The sequence below is a fragment of the Microtus ochrogaster genome, chromosome 4, assembly GCF_000317375.1.
Source record: "Microtus ochrogaster isolate Prairie Vole_2 chromosome 4, MicOch1.0, whole genome shotgun sequence".
NCBI lineage: Eukaryota > Metazoa > Chordata > Mammalia > Rodentia > Cricetidae > Microtus > Microtus ochrogaster.
This window is the reverse complement of record NC_022011.1, coordinates 4227319-4246882: the sequence shown is the minus strand read 5'-3', so window position 1 is coordinate 4246882 and position 19564 is coordinate 4227319. Positions and strand designations below refer to the sequence as shown.

Below are 19564 nucleotides of genomic sequence, written 5' to 3'. Positions count from 1 at the left end.
AAACACCCACATGCGCACACGCGCGCTAGAGCACTCACACTCACACACACACACACACACACACACACACACACACACACACACACACACACCAATAATAATAATAAGATCTTTAAAAATAAGAGATAGCAGGAGTAAAAGAGAAGGACTTGGTAGGGTTATTTTAGTTAATTTATTCCCAACATTCTCTGCCTTGCCTCCTCTCACCTAAATGATAGGCTTTGAAAGTTGAGTTCCCTGAACGTTTGGTGTAACATTCCCTTCGCTGGCAATTTGATGAGAATTCTAGAAATAAAAATCATGATCAGGAGTGCTCATCTCCTGGGTCGGGATTGTTCTGAGCAGACAAACGCCAATGCAGCACCGCTGCTCTTCTAAATCTCTCCTCCTGTACACTTCCAGGAACCTCTGTGATGCAGGTCTCAGCCACTGACGCAGACGACGATGTGAACACCTACAATGCTGCTATTGCCTATACCATCATCAGCCAAGATCCTGAGCTGCCTCACAAAAACATGTTCACTGTTAATAGAGACACAGGGGTTATCAGTGTGCTCACCTCCGGACTGGACCGAGAGGTCAGTCAGGGCTCAGGAGGATTGCAGTGGGAGTTGAAGGCAAATGAATGTATACTAAATTTCAAGGATGGTGCAACCCTCTGCTGAGCCTGGCAGTCCGTGTGAGTCTTTGCATCTAAATGCCTGGAGGCAGGCAGCCTGGGCAATGAGACAGATGATGACATAGTCTAGTCTTCTGTATGCAGTGGGCTGCACCAGGCTTGGGCTGGCTGTTGGAGCAGGTTCTGATTCCACGTTTGATTTCTGCAGAGTTATCCTAAATATACCCTGGTAGTTCAAGCTGCTGACCTTCAAGGCGAAGGCTTAAGCACAACAGCAACGGCCGTGATCACCGTCCTCGATGTTAATGACAACGCTCCCATCTTTAACCCAACCACGGTAATTCTGCCGCTTTGGTTCTGGGAGGGGCTCTTCATTGTTCGGGAGCTAAGTTCTGCCTCTGTGCATGGGTGAATCCCTAGGTTAGTGAATGTGAACTTCAAACACTAGAGCAGTGTGGTCTGGTAGTATGCTTCCTAAATGCTGGGTTAAGCTGCCAATGCCCAGCTTCATAAGAGTTATTAAATACCAAGAATATCAAATGTATTCAAGGAGAAGGTTTTAAGAGCCAGATAAGGAACTTCACATACATATTTTTAATTAAATTAAGATTTTTGGGACACAGCATTTTATAGCCCAGGTTGGCAGGCAGGCATGTAATGCCATGCTCAGCTTTTTAGTTTTGGAAGGGAAGATCATACTTTCCTAAGTTAGAAGTCGATTTAATGGTTGGTTAACAGAGGCCTGAATAGTGTAGTTTCTAGAAGCAGAGCTGCCTTTTTCCCTCTTATGTCACAAAAGGCCCATAGAAAATTGCTCTTTCATGATTTATCTTTTTTTAATGGTTACTAATAAAGATTAGAGAGTAGATGGGGGTTGGGGACAAATGACACGTGTATCTTTAGATCACAGTTTGCAAACAATGTGGCCAACAGATGGTTCTTAAACCCAGCGCCTTGGAAAGATGCTTCAGGCACTGCTGTTTGGTCTGCTGATGGGAAACGGGGGCCTACTCTTTATCCTTGGGGGCTCACTCGTGACGTCACTCATTCCACTTCTCTGGATCTCATTCCTTTAGCTCAAGTCCTGGCTCCAAGTTTCTCACTTTGTCATAATGACCTGGTTTTCCCTTTGCTCTGTAGTACGTGGGTCAAGTGGATGAGAATGAGGAAAATGCGTATATTGCCACACTCAAAGTAACTGACGATGATGCCCCCCATACTCGAGCGTGGCAGGCCGTGTACACCATAGTCAATGATCCTGACCATCAGTTTGCTGTTATCACAGACCCCACCACCAATGATGGCATGCTGAAAACAGCCAAGGTTTGTATGACCGACGTGCTAGCAGCTGGGCCTTTCTTGTCCTATAATGTCGTCTTATGATTGGGTCAACACCACCAGGGGAAGGGTAGAGTCTGGGGATGGTACTGACTTTCTGGGGATTGCAGAAACTTTCTCGGCTTGTTAGAAATGAAGTAAGTGTTAGTCTTTTGGAAAATGTCCTAAAGCCAGAGGCTTGCAGTGATTCTCAACCTATGCATCGTGGCCTTTTAAGAGCAGAACAACCGTTTCACAGGATTGCTTAAGACCATTGGAAAACATAGATATTTGCATTATGTCTCGTAACAGTAGAAAAATTACAATTGCAAAGTAGCAATGAAAATAATTTTATGGTTGGGGTCACCACAACATGAGGAACTGTATTAAAGGGTTGCAACATTAGGAAGGTTGAGAACCATTGGGCTAGAAAGACAATGGCTTTTGGTAGCCAGCACTTATAACTGCCTGTAAATCTTTGGAAAATATCCTCCCCCCCCCAAAAAAAACTTCTAATTTAAAAGTGGGGCCCGGTGGTGGTGGCACACGCCTTTAATCCCAGCACTCGGGAGGCAGAGGCAGGCGGATCTCTGTGAGTTCGAGACCAGCCTGGTCTACAGAGCTAGTTCCAGGACAGGCTCCAAAGCCACAGAGAAACCCTGTCTCAAAAAACCAAAAAAAAGGGCTGGAGAGATGGCTCAGAGGTTAAGAGCATTGCCTGCTCTTCCAAAGGTCCTGAGTTCAATTCCCAGCAACCACATGGTGGCTCACAACCATCTGTAATGGGGTCTGGTGCCCTCTTCTGGCCTGCAGGCATACAGACAGACAGAATATTGTATACATAATAAATTAATATTTAAAAAAAAACATAAATAAATAAATAAATAAAAGTGGGAATGATTTACTGGTAAATTTAACAAAAGTTAATAGATGCCCAGAGTACCTCAGAGCTTTAATGTCTCTTCAGCAAGTGAGCATTTGAGAACTGCTGCCAATCAAAGGTGGTAGTTTTTGGAAGTGGGTTTCACTGTGTAGTCCTGGCTGTGCTGGAACTCACTCTGTAGACCAGGCTGGCCTCGTACTCACAGATCCACCTGCCTCTGCTGGGATTAAAGGCATGTGCCACCACTACTCAGCAGAAAAATTTTTTTTAAACTAACCATTTCTTTTTTAAAAGCTATTTATTTGTTCTGCGGCAACAGTGGGTGAACTCAGGGCCCTGAGCATGCTGGGCAGGTGCTCCACCACTGAGTCACGCACCCAACCCCTTGTATTTTAGTTTTAACTTTTTCCCTCTCCTGGTCTCTAGGGCTTGGATTTCGAAACCAAGCAGCAGTATGTTCTATATGTGACAGTGGCCAACGAGGACCCCTTTGAGGGGAATCTTGCCCTTTCCACAGCCACTGTGACGGTGGATGTGGTGGATGTGAATGAAGCCCCCATCTTTGTGCCAGCCGAGAAGAGGGTGGAAGTACCCGAAGACTTCGGTGTGGGTCAGGAAATCACATCCTACACTGCCCGCGAGCCAGACATATTCATGAACCAGAAGATTACGTAAGTTGGACCAATGACGAGTAGTGAGTGGGTGCATACTTTGTTTTGTTTTTTTAGGACAGGGTTTCACTGTGTAGTCCTTCCTGGCTGCTTTGGCACTCACTGTTTAGAATAGGCTGGACTCAAACTCAGAAGTACACCTGGCTCGCCTCCCCAGTGCAGACATGTATATATGTCTCCCCAGTGTGTGTGTGTGTGTGTGTGTGTGTGTGTGTGTGTGTGTGTGTATGTACGCAATTTAAGCCAATATAAATGTAGTCATTTGTCATGTAATGACAATATATTCTGAGAAATCTGTCCATGAGAAGTTGGATCATTTTGAGAACATTGTATAGTTTGTCAAACAAATTAAGATGGCTGCAGTTTCCCTGAAGAATTAAATCACCTTATGTGCATAGCCAGTGGGTGTCAGTTCTTTCCTGCCACTGTGTAGGTCTTGGCTATCAGGTTCACTGTCAGGCTCGCTACCAAGTATCTTCACCCACTTACACTCCTCACCCGCCCACCAATCTCACCCACGTGGAAGCTCACAGCCATCTATAACTGTGGCGATTTGATATCTCTTTTGACCTTTTGCCCCATGTGGAACACATACGTACATTCAAGCACACTCACATATACATAAAAATGTGTGTGTGTGTGTGTGTGTGTAGTTGTGTATCAGCTGAATCGTACCTGTGACCTCCGCTCCATTCTGTCTGCTGCCCCTACTCTAAGCCACAGCTTGTGCCCTCAGGTATCGGATTCTGAGGGACACTGCCAAGTGGCTGGAGATTAACCCAGAGACTGGTGCCATTTCTACTCGGGCTGAGATGGACAGAGAAGACGTGGAGAACGTGAAGAACAGCACGTATACAGCTCTCATCATCGCTACAGATAATGGTACAGATACTGCGTGGCCGATCCACATCCCTGGGCTCCATCACTCTCCAGCCTGTTCGCCTCCTGTGCCCCTGCCTTTCTTTGGGAGTCATGATTTCATTCCTTTTCTTTTTTTTTTTAAATTTATTTATTATGTATACAATATTCTGTCTGCCTATATGCCTGCAGGCCAGAAGAGCACACCAGACCTCATTACAGATGGTTGTGAGCCACCATGTGGTTGCTGGGAATTGAACTCAGGTCCTCTGGAAGAACAGTCAGTGCTCTTAACCGCTGAGCCATCTCTCCAGCCCTCATTCCCTTTCTTTTATCCGTAAAAAAATACTTGGTAACAAAATTCCAAAATTTGAGTCAAGTAGGGTTTCTTTCTCTTGTCTCTCCCTGCACTGGAAGCTCATTCCTACCTGCTGAAACCTGGGTTTGTATCCCAGGTTCAAGACTGTGAATGTATTATTACTTAATTTTGTTGTTGTTTTTGGTTTTCAAGACAGGGCAACTCTGCTTGTCCTGGTACTTACTCTGTAGACCAGGATGTCCTCGAACTCAGAGATCCACCTGTCTCTGCCTCCTGAGTGCTGGGATAAAAGGTGGCATGGGCCACCACTGCCTGACATTACTTAATTCTTTTAACCGTCCTTTTAAATTTCACGTTATTTTTGATACATGCTTTCGCCGTATAAACCTGACTAGATTTAAATTCACCTTGAACTCACATGGAGCCCAGAAGACCTCAAATTTGAGGTGAGCGACCCCATCCTGTGAAGTTCTAAGATTCCAAGCAAGTGCAAGGCGGTGGTGGCACACACCTTTAATCTCAGCACTCGGAGGCAGAGTTAGGCAGATCTTTGGGTTCCAGGCCAGCCTGGTCTACAGAGTGAGTTCCAGAATGGTCACGGCTACACAGAGAAACCCTGTGTCAAATAGATAAATAAACAAATAAATTAAAAAATAAAATAAAATTATTCCAAGCAAGCACTACCACACTCAGCTCCTTCTTAACTTTTTAAAAGATCTGCTGGAGCCAGGCTTCTGTAGGAGGCTCAAGCAGGAGGATTGTAATTCCAAAGGATACACAGTAAGACCTTGTCTTAAACAAACAACAGCCTCATGGTGGTGGTGCATGGCTTTAATCCCAGCACTCAGGAAGCAGAGGCAAGCAGATCTCTGTGAGATCGAGGCCAGCCTGGTCTATAAGAGCTAGTTCCAAAGCTACAGAGAAACCCTGTCTCGAAAAACCCAAAGCAACAGCAAAAAACCAATAAAAACAATAAGCCCCCCCCCAAACTTAAGTGGATTAATAGTATAATATCAAGAAAAGGAAAGCTGTATTTATATGAAGAACAACTCAATTGTTGGACACAAATATACAATGAGCTTGTGAGAAAGGGGGGACGTGGTAGGGCAGAGGCTGCACGGGTTGTATGGAACCTGCTGAAGGGTCACAGTCAGCTGGAAGGTGATATTATCCCTGAGCCGTAACAGCCTTTCTGTTTTCTCCTAGGTTCCCCAGCTGCCACTGGCACAGGGACTCTTCTCTTGGTCCTATCTGACATCAATGACAACGCTCCCATCCCAGAACCTCGAAGCATGCAATTCTGCCAGAGGAACCCACAGCCCCATGTCATCAACATCATCGATCCAGACCTGCCCCCCAATACATTCCCCTTCACTGCTGAACTCACCCACGGGGCCAGTGTCAACTGGACCATCGAGTACAATGACCCAGGTGTGAAGTCCAGCTCCATCTCTAGAGCAGCACTGCCTGTCTCGCTCCAGATGCACCCCTCTTGGTATCGGGTGCCAGTTGCTTCTACTTCTCATGCATTCTCCCTTTCCTCTGAGCATGCTGTATAGGAATATGGACCCCAAACAATCCCTTTACCCAGCTGCATACCTTTGGTTCCCTAAACATTCCCTGGTCTCATTTCCCTAGGCCAAGAATCTCTCCTTTTGAAGCCAAAGAAGGCCTTAGAATTAGGTGAATACAAAATCAACCTCAAGCTCATGGATAACCAGAACAAAGACCAGGTGACCACACTGGACATCCTTGTGTGTGACTGTGAAGGGGCTGTCAACAACTGCATGAGGGCAGGCTATGTAGAAGCAGGATTGCAAGTTCCTGCCATCCTCGGCATTCTTGGAGGGATCCTGGCTTTGCTGAGTAAGTACAGGGGCAAGTGCCTCAGCCTGCGACCTAAGACTGGAACAGGCCATTTCCTAGGGAGAGCTTTCTGTTGGGGCCCAGCTTAAACTGCCAATGAGATGAACTGGGACCCAGGGTCTTTCTGTTCTGATTCTTTTTGTGCTTCCTAAGATTGAGTGCATGCAAGTCACCTGTGCCTCTCAGTAAAGCCAGAACTCAGACCCAGGGTCCCTGGCGAGGGTCCTCAGAGGCTACATTTTGATTTAGTTTCCAAGTGATGCTGAAGTTTCCGGACTACATGTGTGGTTACAAGGCCATGGCACACTCACGGTTCTCATTAGCACAGCCAAGGCTGGCAGATACCCTCACCCACCCATCTTGGAGGACAGATAAGAGAGGAAGTTGAAGCTACCTAACTGTACATTGTGGACACCATTACTGCTCACATCCCCTTGGCTCAAGAGCAGCCGTACCAAATTGCTAGGCAGCCTGGAGACTCCTGCTGCTTAACTCCAACTGGTTGACTGAGCCCAGTGATTGTTTGGGGGACTGTGGAGATGGTGGACAGGTTGAGCAATGAATATCCATGGGCAATGGAGATGTTGGAAGGAAGCTGGCCATTTCTTTCCATAATCCTTGGTCCGATTTTACCTATGGAGTGTTCTGGACTTGGTGCCGGTGCCCTGAGGGTTTCTATGATCAATGTTTTTTGTTGTTCCTGACCTTTTTTTTTCTTCCCCAGTAGATATAGTTTATTAGACTTGGCTGAAGTTGGGGAGATTCTCATCAGGCATTTAAAGCAGAAGTTTTGCTAGGAGCCAGATGTCCAACCTTGTGGTAGGAGGCTGCTTGTTGGTTCCTGGCCGACTGGCTCAGCTCCTGACCCCGAGTGGGCACACAAACACCTGGGCCCACAAATGCCATTCAAATGCTCCATAGCTGGAGTTTGCACTGGCAGCATGGCCCAGGAAGCTGCCTTTTTAAAATGTGCAGCTTTTTTTCTGTTCCCAGTGAATCAGGAAAACCTCCCTTAAAGGAGCTGCAGCATGCCACCAGCTGAAAAAAAATAAGGCTAAACTTTGTTTTTCTGTGTCTAGAGTTGCTTTTCAAGCTTTTTAGGTTTTACATGGACTTAGTCCACCAAGTTGGTGCCTCAAATGTAGTGGGAAGCTGCTTATTGGTCCCCTCTCCCTCCTCTAGCTAGCTTAGACTGGCAGGTCTGGAAATTACAATGCAGCCAAGGCTGGACTTGAGGTCATTTTCTGTCAAGTGCCTACCCATCTGCCATTTACCTGGAGTTGCAAGGCTATGGTGCCCGTAAATGTTGCTTCCTCTGGTCTCCTCGCCTATGACTCATCTCTCCCCCGCTCCCCCTTGTATCCAGTTCTGATCCTGCTGCTCCTACTGTTTCTACGGAGGAGAACGGTGGTCAAAGAGCCCCTGCTGCCTCCAGATGACGACACCCGGGACAATGTGTATTACTATGATGAAGAAGGAGGTGGAGAAGAGGACCAGGTGGGTTTTAAAGATGCAAAATTTAAGATATGATGGGTGGGGGGAGAGGAGGGGGGTGGTGCCAGATACTGGCAGTGAGTCATCCCCACAGTACTGCTATGGAGCACCAGAACCCTGTGATCTCAGTGATACACAAGTCAGGAAGGTGGAGTTTCTGTCCCACCAGTCAGCTCTATCCCGCCAGCTGGCTTCTGAATAGCTACAGAGAGACTTACTGGCTATGCTGGGGAGAGTCTCATATCAGGCATTTAAAGCAGGTTTTGCTAGGAGCCAGGTGGCTACTCCATCACTCCACCCTTCTTCTTCCCAGCATCCTCTCAGTTTGGCTCTCCCATCTAACCTCTTCTTGCCTAGCTATTGGCCAGTCAGCTTTTTTTTTTTAAACCAATCAGAAGGCACCTTGTCCAAAAAACCCATCTTCACAGTGTACAGAAGGATTATTCCACAGCACCTTCCCCAGACACTGTTGTGTTCTCTGGAGCATTTATTGATTACATTGAAGCTCATAGCATCTGTAAATCCACGAGGATGCAGCTAACCCAGGCAGAGTTTTGCTGAAAGGCCCTAAGCTGCACCCTGAAAGGCCCGTCTGCTGCACGGGAGCCTAATTGATACGGGTTCCTGTAGGCATGCATCACTTGCTGTCTTGTTACCTGAGCCCCTCACACAACAGAGTCCACTGTTAACAGGCGGGATCAGCTATGGTTGGGGAGGACTGAGTAAAATTTGCCAAGCAATAACAATCCAATAGTCATGCCCCGTGAAATGAGCAAGACACAGAAGTTTGCATTCATAGAATCCCCAAGTGGTCTCTTTCTTTCAGTGGAAGTTAGGAGACTCTGAATTTTGGAAACGGACATTTCATATGCTTTTGGGTGCGTGTTGGTAAGCACCGCACAGAGGGTAGTTTTGGGTTTTCCAGTGGCACAGCCTGCGATGCCGAGAAGTAAACAAGCCCCGCCCATGCACCTACTTCTTTTTCACTTGCTGCCATGTCTCTGTTCTTCTCTAGGACTTTGATTTGAGCCAGTTGCATAGGGGCCTGGATGCTCGACCTGAAGTGATTCGAAACGATGTGGCTCCCAGCCACCTGAGCATGCCCCAGTATCGTCCCCGACCAGCCAATCCTGATGAAATTGGGAACTTCATCGATGAAGTAAGTAGGCAAAGCTGTGAGCCAGGGCACGGTGCATCTCTTAACTTGGGAACCAAGGAGAAAAACATTCCTGTGAGAACCTTCGAATTCTTGCCTTATGGTGTCTGCTTGTCTAGATCCTTGAGACAAAACCGAAATCTACTTACAAAGACTTCGTAGAACTAAAAGAAGTTGTACTGCAGACTTAGTTTGACTTTCCTGCTCCATAATCTTGGTGTCTGTCTTTTCTGTTGCTGCACTGAGGCCAAGGCAGCTTTCAGAAGAGTCTAACGAGGGACTCCAGAGGGTTAGAGTCCATGACTGTCATGGAAGGGAGCGTGGCAGCAGGCATGCGTGGCTGGAGCAGTTGAGGGCTCACATTTTCATCTACACGCAGAAGGCAGAGAGAGAGACAAAGGGAGCTAATTGGAAATAGCTGATCTTTTAAATTCTATTCTCCGTGACACACCTCCTGCAACAAAGGCCATACCTCCTAATCCTTTCAAGCAGTTCTAACTTGGGACCAAGCATTCAAGACTATGTAACTCCAGAAGCCTTTGTACTCCCTATGTAGACCAGTATGGCAGAAGGTAGCAGAAGGAGTCTGTCCATGTTGGGCATAGCTTGAGCATAAGAGACCTTAAAGCCTACCCCCCACAATGACACACCTCCTTCAACAAGGCCACACTACTCCAGCAAAGCCACACCTGCTAATAATGCCACTCTGTATGGGCCTATGGGTGTCATTTTCATTCAAACCACCCCATAGAGGATGACTTTAAATTCCTGATCCTTCAACTTCACCTTTCAGAGTTAGCATTTAACAATGACAGTTTGGCATCCAGCCTTTGAGGATCTTCTGGGCTGATCTCATTGTTTTTAGCCTCTGTCCATTCTGATTAGCGGTTCGGGATCCTTGCTTTGTTTTCCGGGGATCCCATCCTGACAGGCAGCTGTCCCTTGGAAGAAGCATTCTGTGACTTGTCCTTCTGTGTTGATACACATGTTATAATTAATATGGTGCTCTTCCCTTTAGAATCTGAAGGCAGCTGACAGTGACCCCACGGCACCCCCTTACGACTCTCTGCTGGTGTTTGACTATGAGGGGAGTGGTTCCGAAGCTGCTAGCCTGAGCTCACTGAACTCCTCCGAGTCGGATCAGGACCAGGACTACGACTATCTGAACGAGTGGGGCAACCGCTTCAAGAAGCTGGCTGATATGTACGGTGGCGGCGAGGATGACTAGGAGACTAGAGAGGAGCCCCTGGGTGCAGCCATGGAAGATTCAGAATAATGTTGCCAGTGGCCTTTCGTCTCCTTCCCCAAGTTTGTAAAAAGAGAGACTGATTTGTTATGCGGTTTGCATGGTGGCCTCGCTCTACCAGTCTACTGTGTTAGAATGGTTGTCATTTGTTCTTGAAATCAGTTTTTTATTTTTACAGGGCTGGGATTTGAACTCTGCCACTGAGTCACAGGCCCACCCTCTCCTTATTTTAATTTTTCTCTCCTTTTCCGTGGATGGGATGAATATGGGGCTTTACAGTGAGAGGCGAGTCCTCTTGTTACCGACCTATTGCCCCAGTTGAGAGTTTTTTATTTCAGAATGACAATTCAAGCCTCAGAAGGGTCAGCTAGCACTGGCAGTTTAAGAGATAGGGGAGAGGGTCTGCCCTATTTCTCTTTCATTGTGTATAGGAAATGGTTTGTTTTTGTTTTTGAGCTAGGGATCTAGACAAGTTCCAAGGCCTTCAGCCCACACTAAAAATTTTAAATTGTGTACTTTCCCACAGTTATTATGTTTGTGTTCTGTATTCTCATACCCACTTATGCTCCTGAATTCTGTTGTCCTGCCCAGGTGCTATATTCTATGATGCGGAAGTGACTGGGTCTTTTTGTGGTGAGAGACAGGTATCGTGGTAGGGGTGCGACTGAAGGGGTATTGTGTGATTTAAAGACCTTCATAGTTTTCCTTCCTCACCTCCAGATTTCTCACTTGAAATGGGAATTCCTGTGCGGAGTCACTGTCCTCTAGGTGAAAGTCACAGTGGGGTGTGTTGCTCCAGTTCTCTGTAGGGAGCCATGACCACAGCTGGTAGGAAGGCTTTTAGGCCCCCTTTGGTTTCTTATGCTTCCTTCACACCAACGTAAAAGAGCCGTGTGCTCTGAGACTCCCCAGTGCCTGGCGTGCTGCAGTCAAAGACAGCAAATGCGAGAGACTGGCTCGTGGGCAGCACGTGTGTCAGGGTGCCTGGCCAGCTCACACGCTGATGGTGAGGCTTGAACTCTTTCTCAGAAAACTTCTGGAAGAATAGAGGGGTCTCACCATGTGCTTCCTGGCTGGAGTCCTTTTCTGCAGCTTCCGAAGCCCAGGAAGCATGCCCTTCCAATGCCTGCTTTTGATGGTAGCTACAGAAAATGCTGGCTGAGTAGGGCCAAGTATGCATAGAAAACCGAGACTGTTAGAAATTGTGCATTTTCTCGTAGAAGCAGGAAGAAACACTGTTCCAATGGGAGAAAGGGGGCGAGGGCCTTGATTTGAATCTTTTAATTAAAAATGAAAATTTCAGCTTTTTGATAACCACTGGAGAGAATTTTGTTAAAAGTGCTTTACTCGCGACTATTTTTTGGAAGAAAATAATGACTGCAATCAACTGTGAGAACTGTTGATTTCTCTGTAGTTATATGTCTACTGTAGTCAGTGTAGAGTGTCACTTGTATGTAGTTTGAGTGTATATGTGTGTGGGTACTGATAATTTTGTATTTTGTGGGGAGTGGAAAGTAAAAGATTAAAACTGTTCTAAGATACATTTTTATAAATTTTATTAAAGAGTTTTGTTAAACTGTTGTGACGTTTGATTGATTTGACTCTACCAGAATTCCAAGTGAGACAAAAAGACAAAGGAGGTGAGCTCAGAATCCCAGCACTGGGGAGGCAGAGGCAGGTGGATCTCTGAGTTCAAGGCCAGCTTGGTCTACAAACAGAAACCCCGTCTCAGGGGGAGGGTGGCGGGAAGGAGCCAAACCATGGAGAAGGGAGCTTGCAGCTGAAATGACTTCTCCATCCTTTCATTCCTTCTGCCTGAGGAGGAAATGCACGCCAAGGCCACTGCTCAGAGTGGCCTCTGAATTGCAAGCAGTGCCAAGGTCAATGGGACAGAAGCAAACCCACAGTTTCCTCTGCAATCAGTAAATATTTCTTGATAGTGGAGGCAGCGATTCTGCGTGAATATGGTGTGGCCTCATCCCGAGAGACATTTTTCAATTCCCTTCCACTCTTCCCCCCATTCCATGACACTAGAGCTTGAACCTAGAGCTCTGAGCTTGCTAGTAGGGTCCAACCATTCAGATGTACCCTCAGCTTAGTAATGCTTACTCTTTTGTAAATTTTTTTTTAGATTTATTTATTTATTATGTATAGTGATCTGTCTGTCTGTATGCTTGCTGGCCAGAAGAGGGCACTAGATCTCATTACAGATGGTTGTGAGCCACCATGTGGTTGCTGGGAATTGAACTCAGGACCTCTGGAAGAGCAGTCAGTGCTCTTAACCTCTGAGCCATCTCTCCAGCCCTGTAAATTTTTTATCTAGCTTTTTAGTTTTTTTTTCTTTTTTTTTAATTTTTTTACTTTTTCTTTTTTTTTAGCTTTTAGTTTTTTAAAAAATGTGTGTGAGCTGGGCAGTGGTGGCTCACACCTTTAATCCCAGCATTCAGGAGGCAGAGGCAGGCAGATTTCTGAGTTTGAGGCCAGCCTGGGCTACAGAGAGAGTTCCATTACCTCCAGGGCTACACACACAGACCATGTTTTGAACCACCCACCAATAAAGATTGTGAGTGTATATGTGAATGCTGGTGCCCTTAGAGGTCAGAGGTTTCAGATCCTCTACAGCTAGTAAGAGGCAATTGTGTGCCAACCTCTGTGTGTGTGTGTGTTAGTGTTAGAAACTGAAACTGAGTCCCAGAAGAGCAGTATGCACTTAACCACAGAACTATCCTCCTCTGTCTTTCCTTCGTTTTAAACGTATGCTTTTTGTGGTACTGGGTGCTGTAGGAAGACCTGCCGCTTGTGATTATCCACCTACTGGGGCATGGCCTCTTATACTGATGTGAACACAACCTGCATCCGCTCTTGGAGCTGATAAAGAGCATGCAGCAAATAAAATGACTGGATCCTGGCGAAAGCCAGTGTGTCTTGCTCTTGGTCTTTTGTTTGTTTTTATTTTAAAGCCAGTGTCTCACTGTAGTCTGGACTGGCGTTAAATTGCTGTCTAGGGTAGCTCACACTGACCTTGAATTTGCAACCCTGCCTCAGCTCCCTGAGCACAAATGCCTAGATTGACTCTAGTCTTTAAGTTAGGAAGAAACTGGTGTCCTAGTGTCATTCTGCCACTGTCATTAAACACTGAGAAAAGTAACTCAGGGAGGAAAGGGTTTGTTTGGTTTACACTTTCAGGGCACAGCCTATCATTGAGGGAAGTCAGGGCAGGGACTTGAAGCGGAATCCATGGAGGAATAATGTTTACTGGCTGACGGTGAGGGTGGAGGGGTAGGGGAGCAGGAAGGGTCTGAACCGTGTATCCCTGGAAAACCTGGAACTTTGTAGTTATGGCTGACTTAAAACTCAGAGGGGTCTGTTTGCCTCTACCTTCCAAGTGCTGGGATTAAAGAAGTCATTTCAGCTGGAAGCTCCCTTCTCCATGGTTTGGTTCCTTCCTGCCTATTCTGCCATCGAGACAGGGTTTCTCAGTGTACACGCGACTTCTTAGACCAGGCTGGCCTTGAACTCAGAGATCCACCTGCCTCTGCTGGTGAGTCCCCCATGACTGGCTACATGAGGACTGTTTTTGCTCCCCAAGACTTCTAGTCTTGAAGTGCGCCTCGTGCCCAGTGCACCTCAGGGATGGTCAAGGAGCTTTTTTTTTTTTCTCGAGACAGGGTTTCTCTGTGGTTTTGGAGCCTGTCCTGGAACTGGTCTCGAACTCACAGAGATCCACCTGCCTCTGCCTCCCAAGTGCTGGGATTAAAGGCGTGCGCCACCACCACCCAGCTGGTCAAGGAGCTTTTTTACACTAGGTCCTGAGAGGTAAGTGGCAATGATAGAGGATCATGGTTGGCCTTTGTCTTTTTTCCTTTTCTTCCTGCTTCAGCCTCCTGAGTGCAGCCAGGGGTGTTCACTGGGGAGGGCAGATGTACTAAAGAGTGTGTTCCCAGAAGCATTGTCCTGGGGCAGGAAGAGGAACGGTAGGAGAGAGGAAGATGGACAGGGGAACAATGGGCTGGAGTAGAGTATACAAGCAAAGGACAACGGTGTGTGTGGCATAAATGTCATAATCAATTATTCTTATGCTAACTAAAAGTTATTAATTAAAAATAAAAAGCATTGTCTTTGAGATCTTTGAATATCCCACCAGGCATTATGGAGGTGAAAAGCCTATCGCTGATGATCTGAATCTCAAATTCTCTTCCATGTAAACACGACTTGGGGGATTATGGTTTTAGTATAAAATGGATTTTCTAGTAATGCAAGAGCCGTATAAATAGAACAAAGAGGAGCTTTACTAAGGACATTTCAGAACCTTACCACTGGGGGTGCCAATGCAGTTTATTGGCAGAGAGCATGATCTAGGGGCTTTAATCTCTGTCCCCAGTAAACAAATACATATACCAATAATGATGTTTGTAGCTATCACATTCATAGAGGATATATGTATGTGTATGTTAACTTTTAGAATTTTTAAAGAATTATTTTACTTTATAGTTATGTGTGTTTTGCCTGCATGTATGTCTTTGCATCACATGTATGGCTGTTCCTCTTGGAGGCCAGGAGAGGGTATTTGATCCCCCAGAACTGGAGTTATAGATGGTTGTGAGGCACCATGTCAATGATAGGAATTGAACCTGGATCTCTACAAAAACAACAAATACTCTCTAAACCACTGACCCATCTCTCCAGCCCCGTGTATATTTATTTTTAAATGTCACATAAGGAAATTGATAATACTTAGTTTACTATGTTTTGCTATTGTTGCTTTTTGAGACAGGATTCTGAACCCATGATCCTCTGACATCAGCCTCCTCGAATGCTGGTATCATTGGTGTGAACTTCTCCTCTTGGTTCAATGCACAGCTGTGAACATTATTTTATTGGGTTTCAGTACTTCAGCATTTTCATACTGAAATGCTTATTATTTTACAAGAAACTCATCTTTTTTTGGTGTTTTTTTAAAAAAATATTTATTTATTATGGACACACTATTCTGTTTGCATATATATGTCTGTAGGCCAGAAGAGGACACCAGCCCTCATTACAGATGGTTGTGAGCCATCATGTGGTTGCCGGGAATCGAACTCGGGTCCTTTGGAAGAGCACACAATGCTCTTAACCACCGAGCCATCTCTCCAGCCCTTTGGTGGTTTTAATACTGAAGATTGAACTCATGGTTTTGTGCTCTATCACTGGGTAACATTTTCAAACCTTTTATTATTTTTGAGACAGGGTCTCACTAAGATGTGTAGGCTATCTTTGAACTTCTGATTCTCCTGCTATAGCCTCTATAGTAGCTGGGATTAGAGGCATGTGTAAGACAAATTGTGTCCTTTCCTTTTTCTTTCTGACTGACCTGGTTGGTACTTGCTATGTAGACCACACTGGCCTCTGCTTCCAAGTACTAGGCTTAAACATATGTGCCACCAAAAATAAAAATAAAAAAATAAAATAAAATAAAAAGATATGTGCATCATGCTTGTCCTTTCTTTTGTCTTTTAATTATATTTTCTTTTCTTTTTTTTTTTTTTTTTGGGTTTTTCAAGAAAGGGGTTTTCTGGGGTTTTGGGGCCGTTCCTGGTACTAGCTCTTGTAGACCAGGCTGGTCTCGAACTCACAGAGATCCGCCTGCCTCTGCCTCCCGAGTGCTGGGATTAAAGGCGTGCGCCACCACCGCCCGTCTGCTTGTGCGTGTTTTTGTGTGCATCTGAGGTTTTATACTCCCCGCGAACCTGGGTAACAGGCTGGTTACCGATATGGATTCTGGGAATTGAACTTGGGACTTCTGAAAGAACAACATAAGAAACTGTCCTCAGAGGAATAAAGGAGACCAGAAAAAGCAGTTACAGGGAAGGGGCGTTCCCGGTAGAGCAGGCCCCGCCCCCGGCCTCGGGTACGCCGCCCGCCACACTCAACATGGCGGCCACACTGGTCCACTAGTGCGTCAGAGCGCATCTCGGGAGCCGAGCTCCGCTCCAATCATGGCGGCTCCGCAACCGCCGGCGGCTGCGCCGAGCGGACTTCTGGAGACATGTGGTCTGGAGCAGATTCTGGAAGCGCTGAAGCTGCTGCTGAGCCCGGGAGGTGAGAGGACGAATCTTGGCACGAGGCTGGCCCTGAGGCTCGCGGGGCTGCTGGAGACGTCTCCTAGGCTTGCCCTGGCTGCCACAGCATGTTCCCCTCAGGCCCTCCCGGGTTCTCAGTCCCACTCCTGGGGCCGTTTGGGCCCTGTCCAGTCTCACTTAGAACTTAAGCAAACTATAAAGCTCCGGAGGGCCCGCGATCCAGCCGAGGTCCATCGCGCGCCTCACTGTTGGCTCCAGCCCTGCTCAGAAGCGGGGACTGTCGCGACACCTTCACACAGGTGTAATGTGAGGTCTCAGTCGCCAGAGGGCTCCGGGCACGCTCGAGATCTGTGCAAAATGCCAAGTGACCCGGAGATGCGGAGCAGGGGCGTTTTGGCTGGGTTTGAGGAAGATGTTTAGGACTTTCCATTCTGGTATCAGGGATGTGTTGGGTTGACCCTTCCCAATTTAGAATCTGAAGGCACCTAGGGAATGGTGAAGCCTTGCGCTGCCCTTTCCTGTCGCGTCCCAGTTTGTGGTGGTTTGACTGCCTCTGCCTCTCAAGTGCTGGGGCTAGGCAGGCATCACCATGCATCTTTTTTGTTTGTTTTGTTTTGGTTTTCTTTCTTTTAGACAGGGTATCACCCTCTAGTCAAGGCTGCCCTGGACCTCACGTCCCAAATCACGTGGTCATGTTAGTGGACCAACCTTGGACCTAGAACACAGTTCTGCCCAATCTCCTTCTCGGACTACGGCAAATTATTCAGAATAGAGCGTCCGGTGCTATCTGGAAATGTAGGGAAGCGGGGAAGAAATAAGGCCCTATTTACAAATACAGTATGTATGGGCGGGGAGGCTCTAACTGTCAAGGTAAAGGCGATCAGGTAAATGCTCTCCGCTTCAAAAGGCGATCCCAAACGTTACACTGGACTAGAGGAAAGTGAAAAGAAGTTAGTCCAGATGAAAGCTTACTAAGTGGCAGTCCCACAGTGTTCCGTTTATGTGATATCCTTTAGTCTCCTGACATAGGAAGTGTTCGCGTTCGTTTTTGCAGAGGAATGCTTAGGTACATTGGGAATTGCCCAGAGTAAAACGAGTAAGTGCAGTTTCTTTCACTAGAAGCATGATGAAAATACTATATTGCCTAAAGTAAGAGTCTATGGCAGCTGGGCAGTGGTGTCCCAGCATTCTGGAGGCAGAGGAATAAGAATCTGTGGGTTTGAGTCCAGCCTGATCTACATAGTGAGTTAGTTCTAGGACAGCCAGGGCTACACAGAGAAATTCTGTCTTGAAAAGAAACAACAAACAAAAAGAGTCAATGTCAAAATATAGATGTTATTATTTATTTGTCCTACGAATATGTGTGTGTACCTATTTCTATGAGTGTGTTTGTGTGCGCCATATGCATGTAGGAGCCTACAGAGGCCCTAAGAGGGGGTCGGATTACCTGGAACTGGAGTTACAGGCAGTTGTGAGCTGTCACGTGGGTACTGGAACCTGAACCCCAGTTCTCTCAAGAGCAGTCAGTGGTCTTAACCAACAACCATCCCTCCAACTCCCATATTAAAAGAAAAAAAGAGGCAGATGGATCTCTGTGAGTTCGAAGCCAGCCTGGTCTACAAGAGCTAGTTCCAGGGCGGGTTCCAAAGCTACAGAGAAAACCTGTCTTGGGAAAAAAAAAAGATTTATAACCTGGTGGTGGTGGCACACGCCTTTAATCCTAGCACTCGGAAGGCAGAGGCAGGTGAATCTCTGTGAGTTAGAGGCCAGCCTGGTCTACAAGAGCTAGTTCCAGGACAGGCTCCAAAAGCTACAGAGAAACCCTGTCTCGAAAAACCAAGAAAAAAAATTATTTTTATGTATACAGTGTTTTCTGCCTGCATGTATGCCTGGGCACCAAAAGAGGGCACCAGATCTTATTACAGGTGGTTGTGAGCCACCATGTCGTTGCTGGGAATTGAACTCAGGTCCTCTGGGAGAGCAGCCAGTGCACTTAACCCCTGAGCCATCTTTCCAGCCCAAAATAAATAAATCTTTTAAAAATATTTATTTTATTTTTATTTATGTGTATGTGTATACCTGTGTGTATATGCATGTGTGTAATGCCGATGAAGACCAGAAGAGGGCATTAGATCCCTTGGAAATGGAGTCGCATGAGGCAATGAACTCCTTAATGTGGGTCCTGGGAACCCAATTTCGGGTCTCTGCAAGAGCTTACAGTACTCTCAGCCGCTGAGCATTATCTCCATTCCTCTAAAATTATCCTTTGTCCTATATGTATGTACTGTGTGAATCAGGATGCTGCTTTTCTCTTTTCATTTTTAATTTTTTTTTAAATAACTTTAAAAAAATTTTTTAAGATGTGCACCATCACTGCCTGGCTTTTTTTTTTTTTTTTTTTTAATCCCAAACTGACTTTTTTTATTCTGTTTGGTTTTGGTTCTGGGCATCAAATCTCAGGTCTGTACTTACACATGCTCTACCAGTTTAGTTTATTGCTGCAATGCATGCGTGCGTGCATGCGTGTGTATGTGTGTATTTGAGACAGGGTCTAGCTATGTGCCCTTGGCACCTGCTGTATAGAACATGTTGGCCTCAGACTTTGGGGATTTGCCTGCTTCTGCCCCCAAGTTCTCAGATTGCAATGCTGTGCCACTCACCTGCCTCTTTTTTTGGTGAGGGTAGATTTTGGGGGGTGGATGGGGCAGGTCTTATTCTTTTGCTAAAGCTATCCTAAAATTTACTGTGTAGACTAGGCTGGCCTCGACTTGAAACAATCTTTCTGCCTCATCCTTCCAAGTGTTACAGTAACAGATGTACATCTCTAGTTTACCTTGTAAGGACATGTTAAAGGAGAAATAACTGAGGGAGAGCAACATTATTTTACATGTTTAAATCTCTTTTTGTGTGTGATGCTGGAGACAAAACTTAGGACCTGACATGTGTACCTCTGTAGATCCCCAACCCTGTCTCAGTGTTTCTGTACTAGTCAGTTTTCAGTTATCTGTCTGTCTGTCTATCTGTCTCTCTCTCTCTCTCTCTCTCTCTCTCTCTCTCTCTCTCTCTCTCTCTC

At 46.2% G+C, this 19564-nt stretch overlaps 2 protein-coding genes across 2 annotated transcripts in view; both read left to right on the top strand.

Moving 5' to 3' along the window:
* The window catches only part of Cdh1 (cadherin 1), a 71186-nt gene extending 59257 nt beyond the window's left edge, over positions 1-11929 (top strand). The window contains exons 7-16 of the mRNA XM_013353659.2: positions 403-578; positions 828-956; positions 1760-1942; positions 3246-3490; positions 4227-4372; positions 5874-6098; positions 6306-6533; positions 7900-8030; positions 9043-9186; positions 10202-11929. Of these exons, the coding sequence (XP_013209113.2) occupies positions 403-578; positions 828-956; positions 1760-1942; positions 3246-3490; positions 4227-4372; positions 5874-6098; positions 6306-6533; positions 7900-8030; positions 9043-9186; positions 10202-10411 (1817 nt within the window). The 3' untranslated portion in view covers positions 10412-11929. The remainder of the gene's footprint in view (positions 1-402; positions 579-827; positions 957-1759; positions 1943-3245; positions 3491-4226; positions 4373-5873; positions 6099-6305; positions 6534-7899; positions 8031-9042; positions 9187-10201) is intronic.
* A 4423-nt stretch (positions 11930-16352) lies between these two features.
* Positions 16353-19564, top strand: part of Tango6 (transport and golgi organization 6 homolog) — a 169276-nt gene continuing 166064 nt past the window's right edge. The window contains exon 1 of the mRNA XM_005345416.2: positions 16353-16510. Within this exon, the coding sequence (XP_005345473.1) occupies positions 16408-16510 (103 nt within the window). The 5' untranslated portion in view covers positions 16353-16407. The remainder of the gene's footprint in view (positions 16511-19564) is intronic.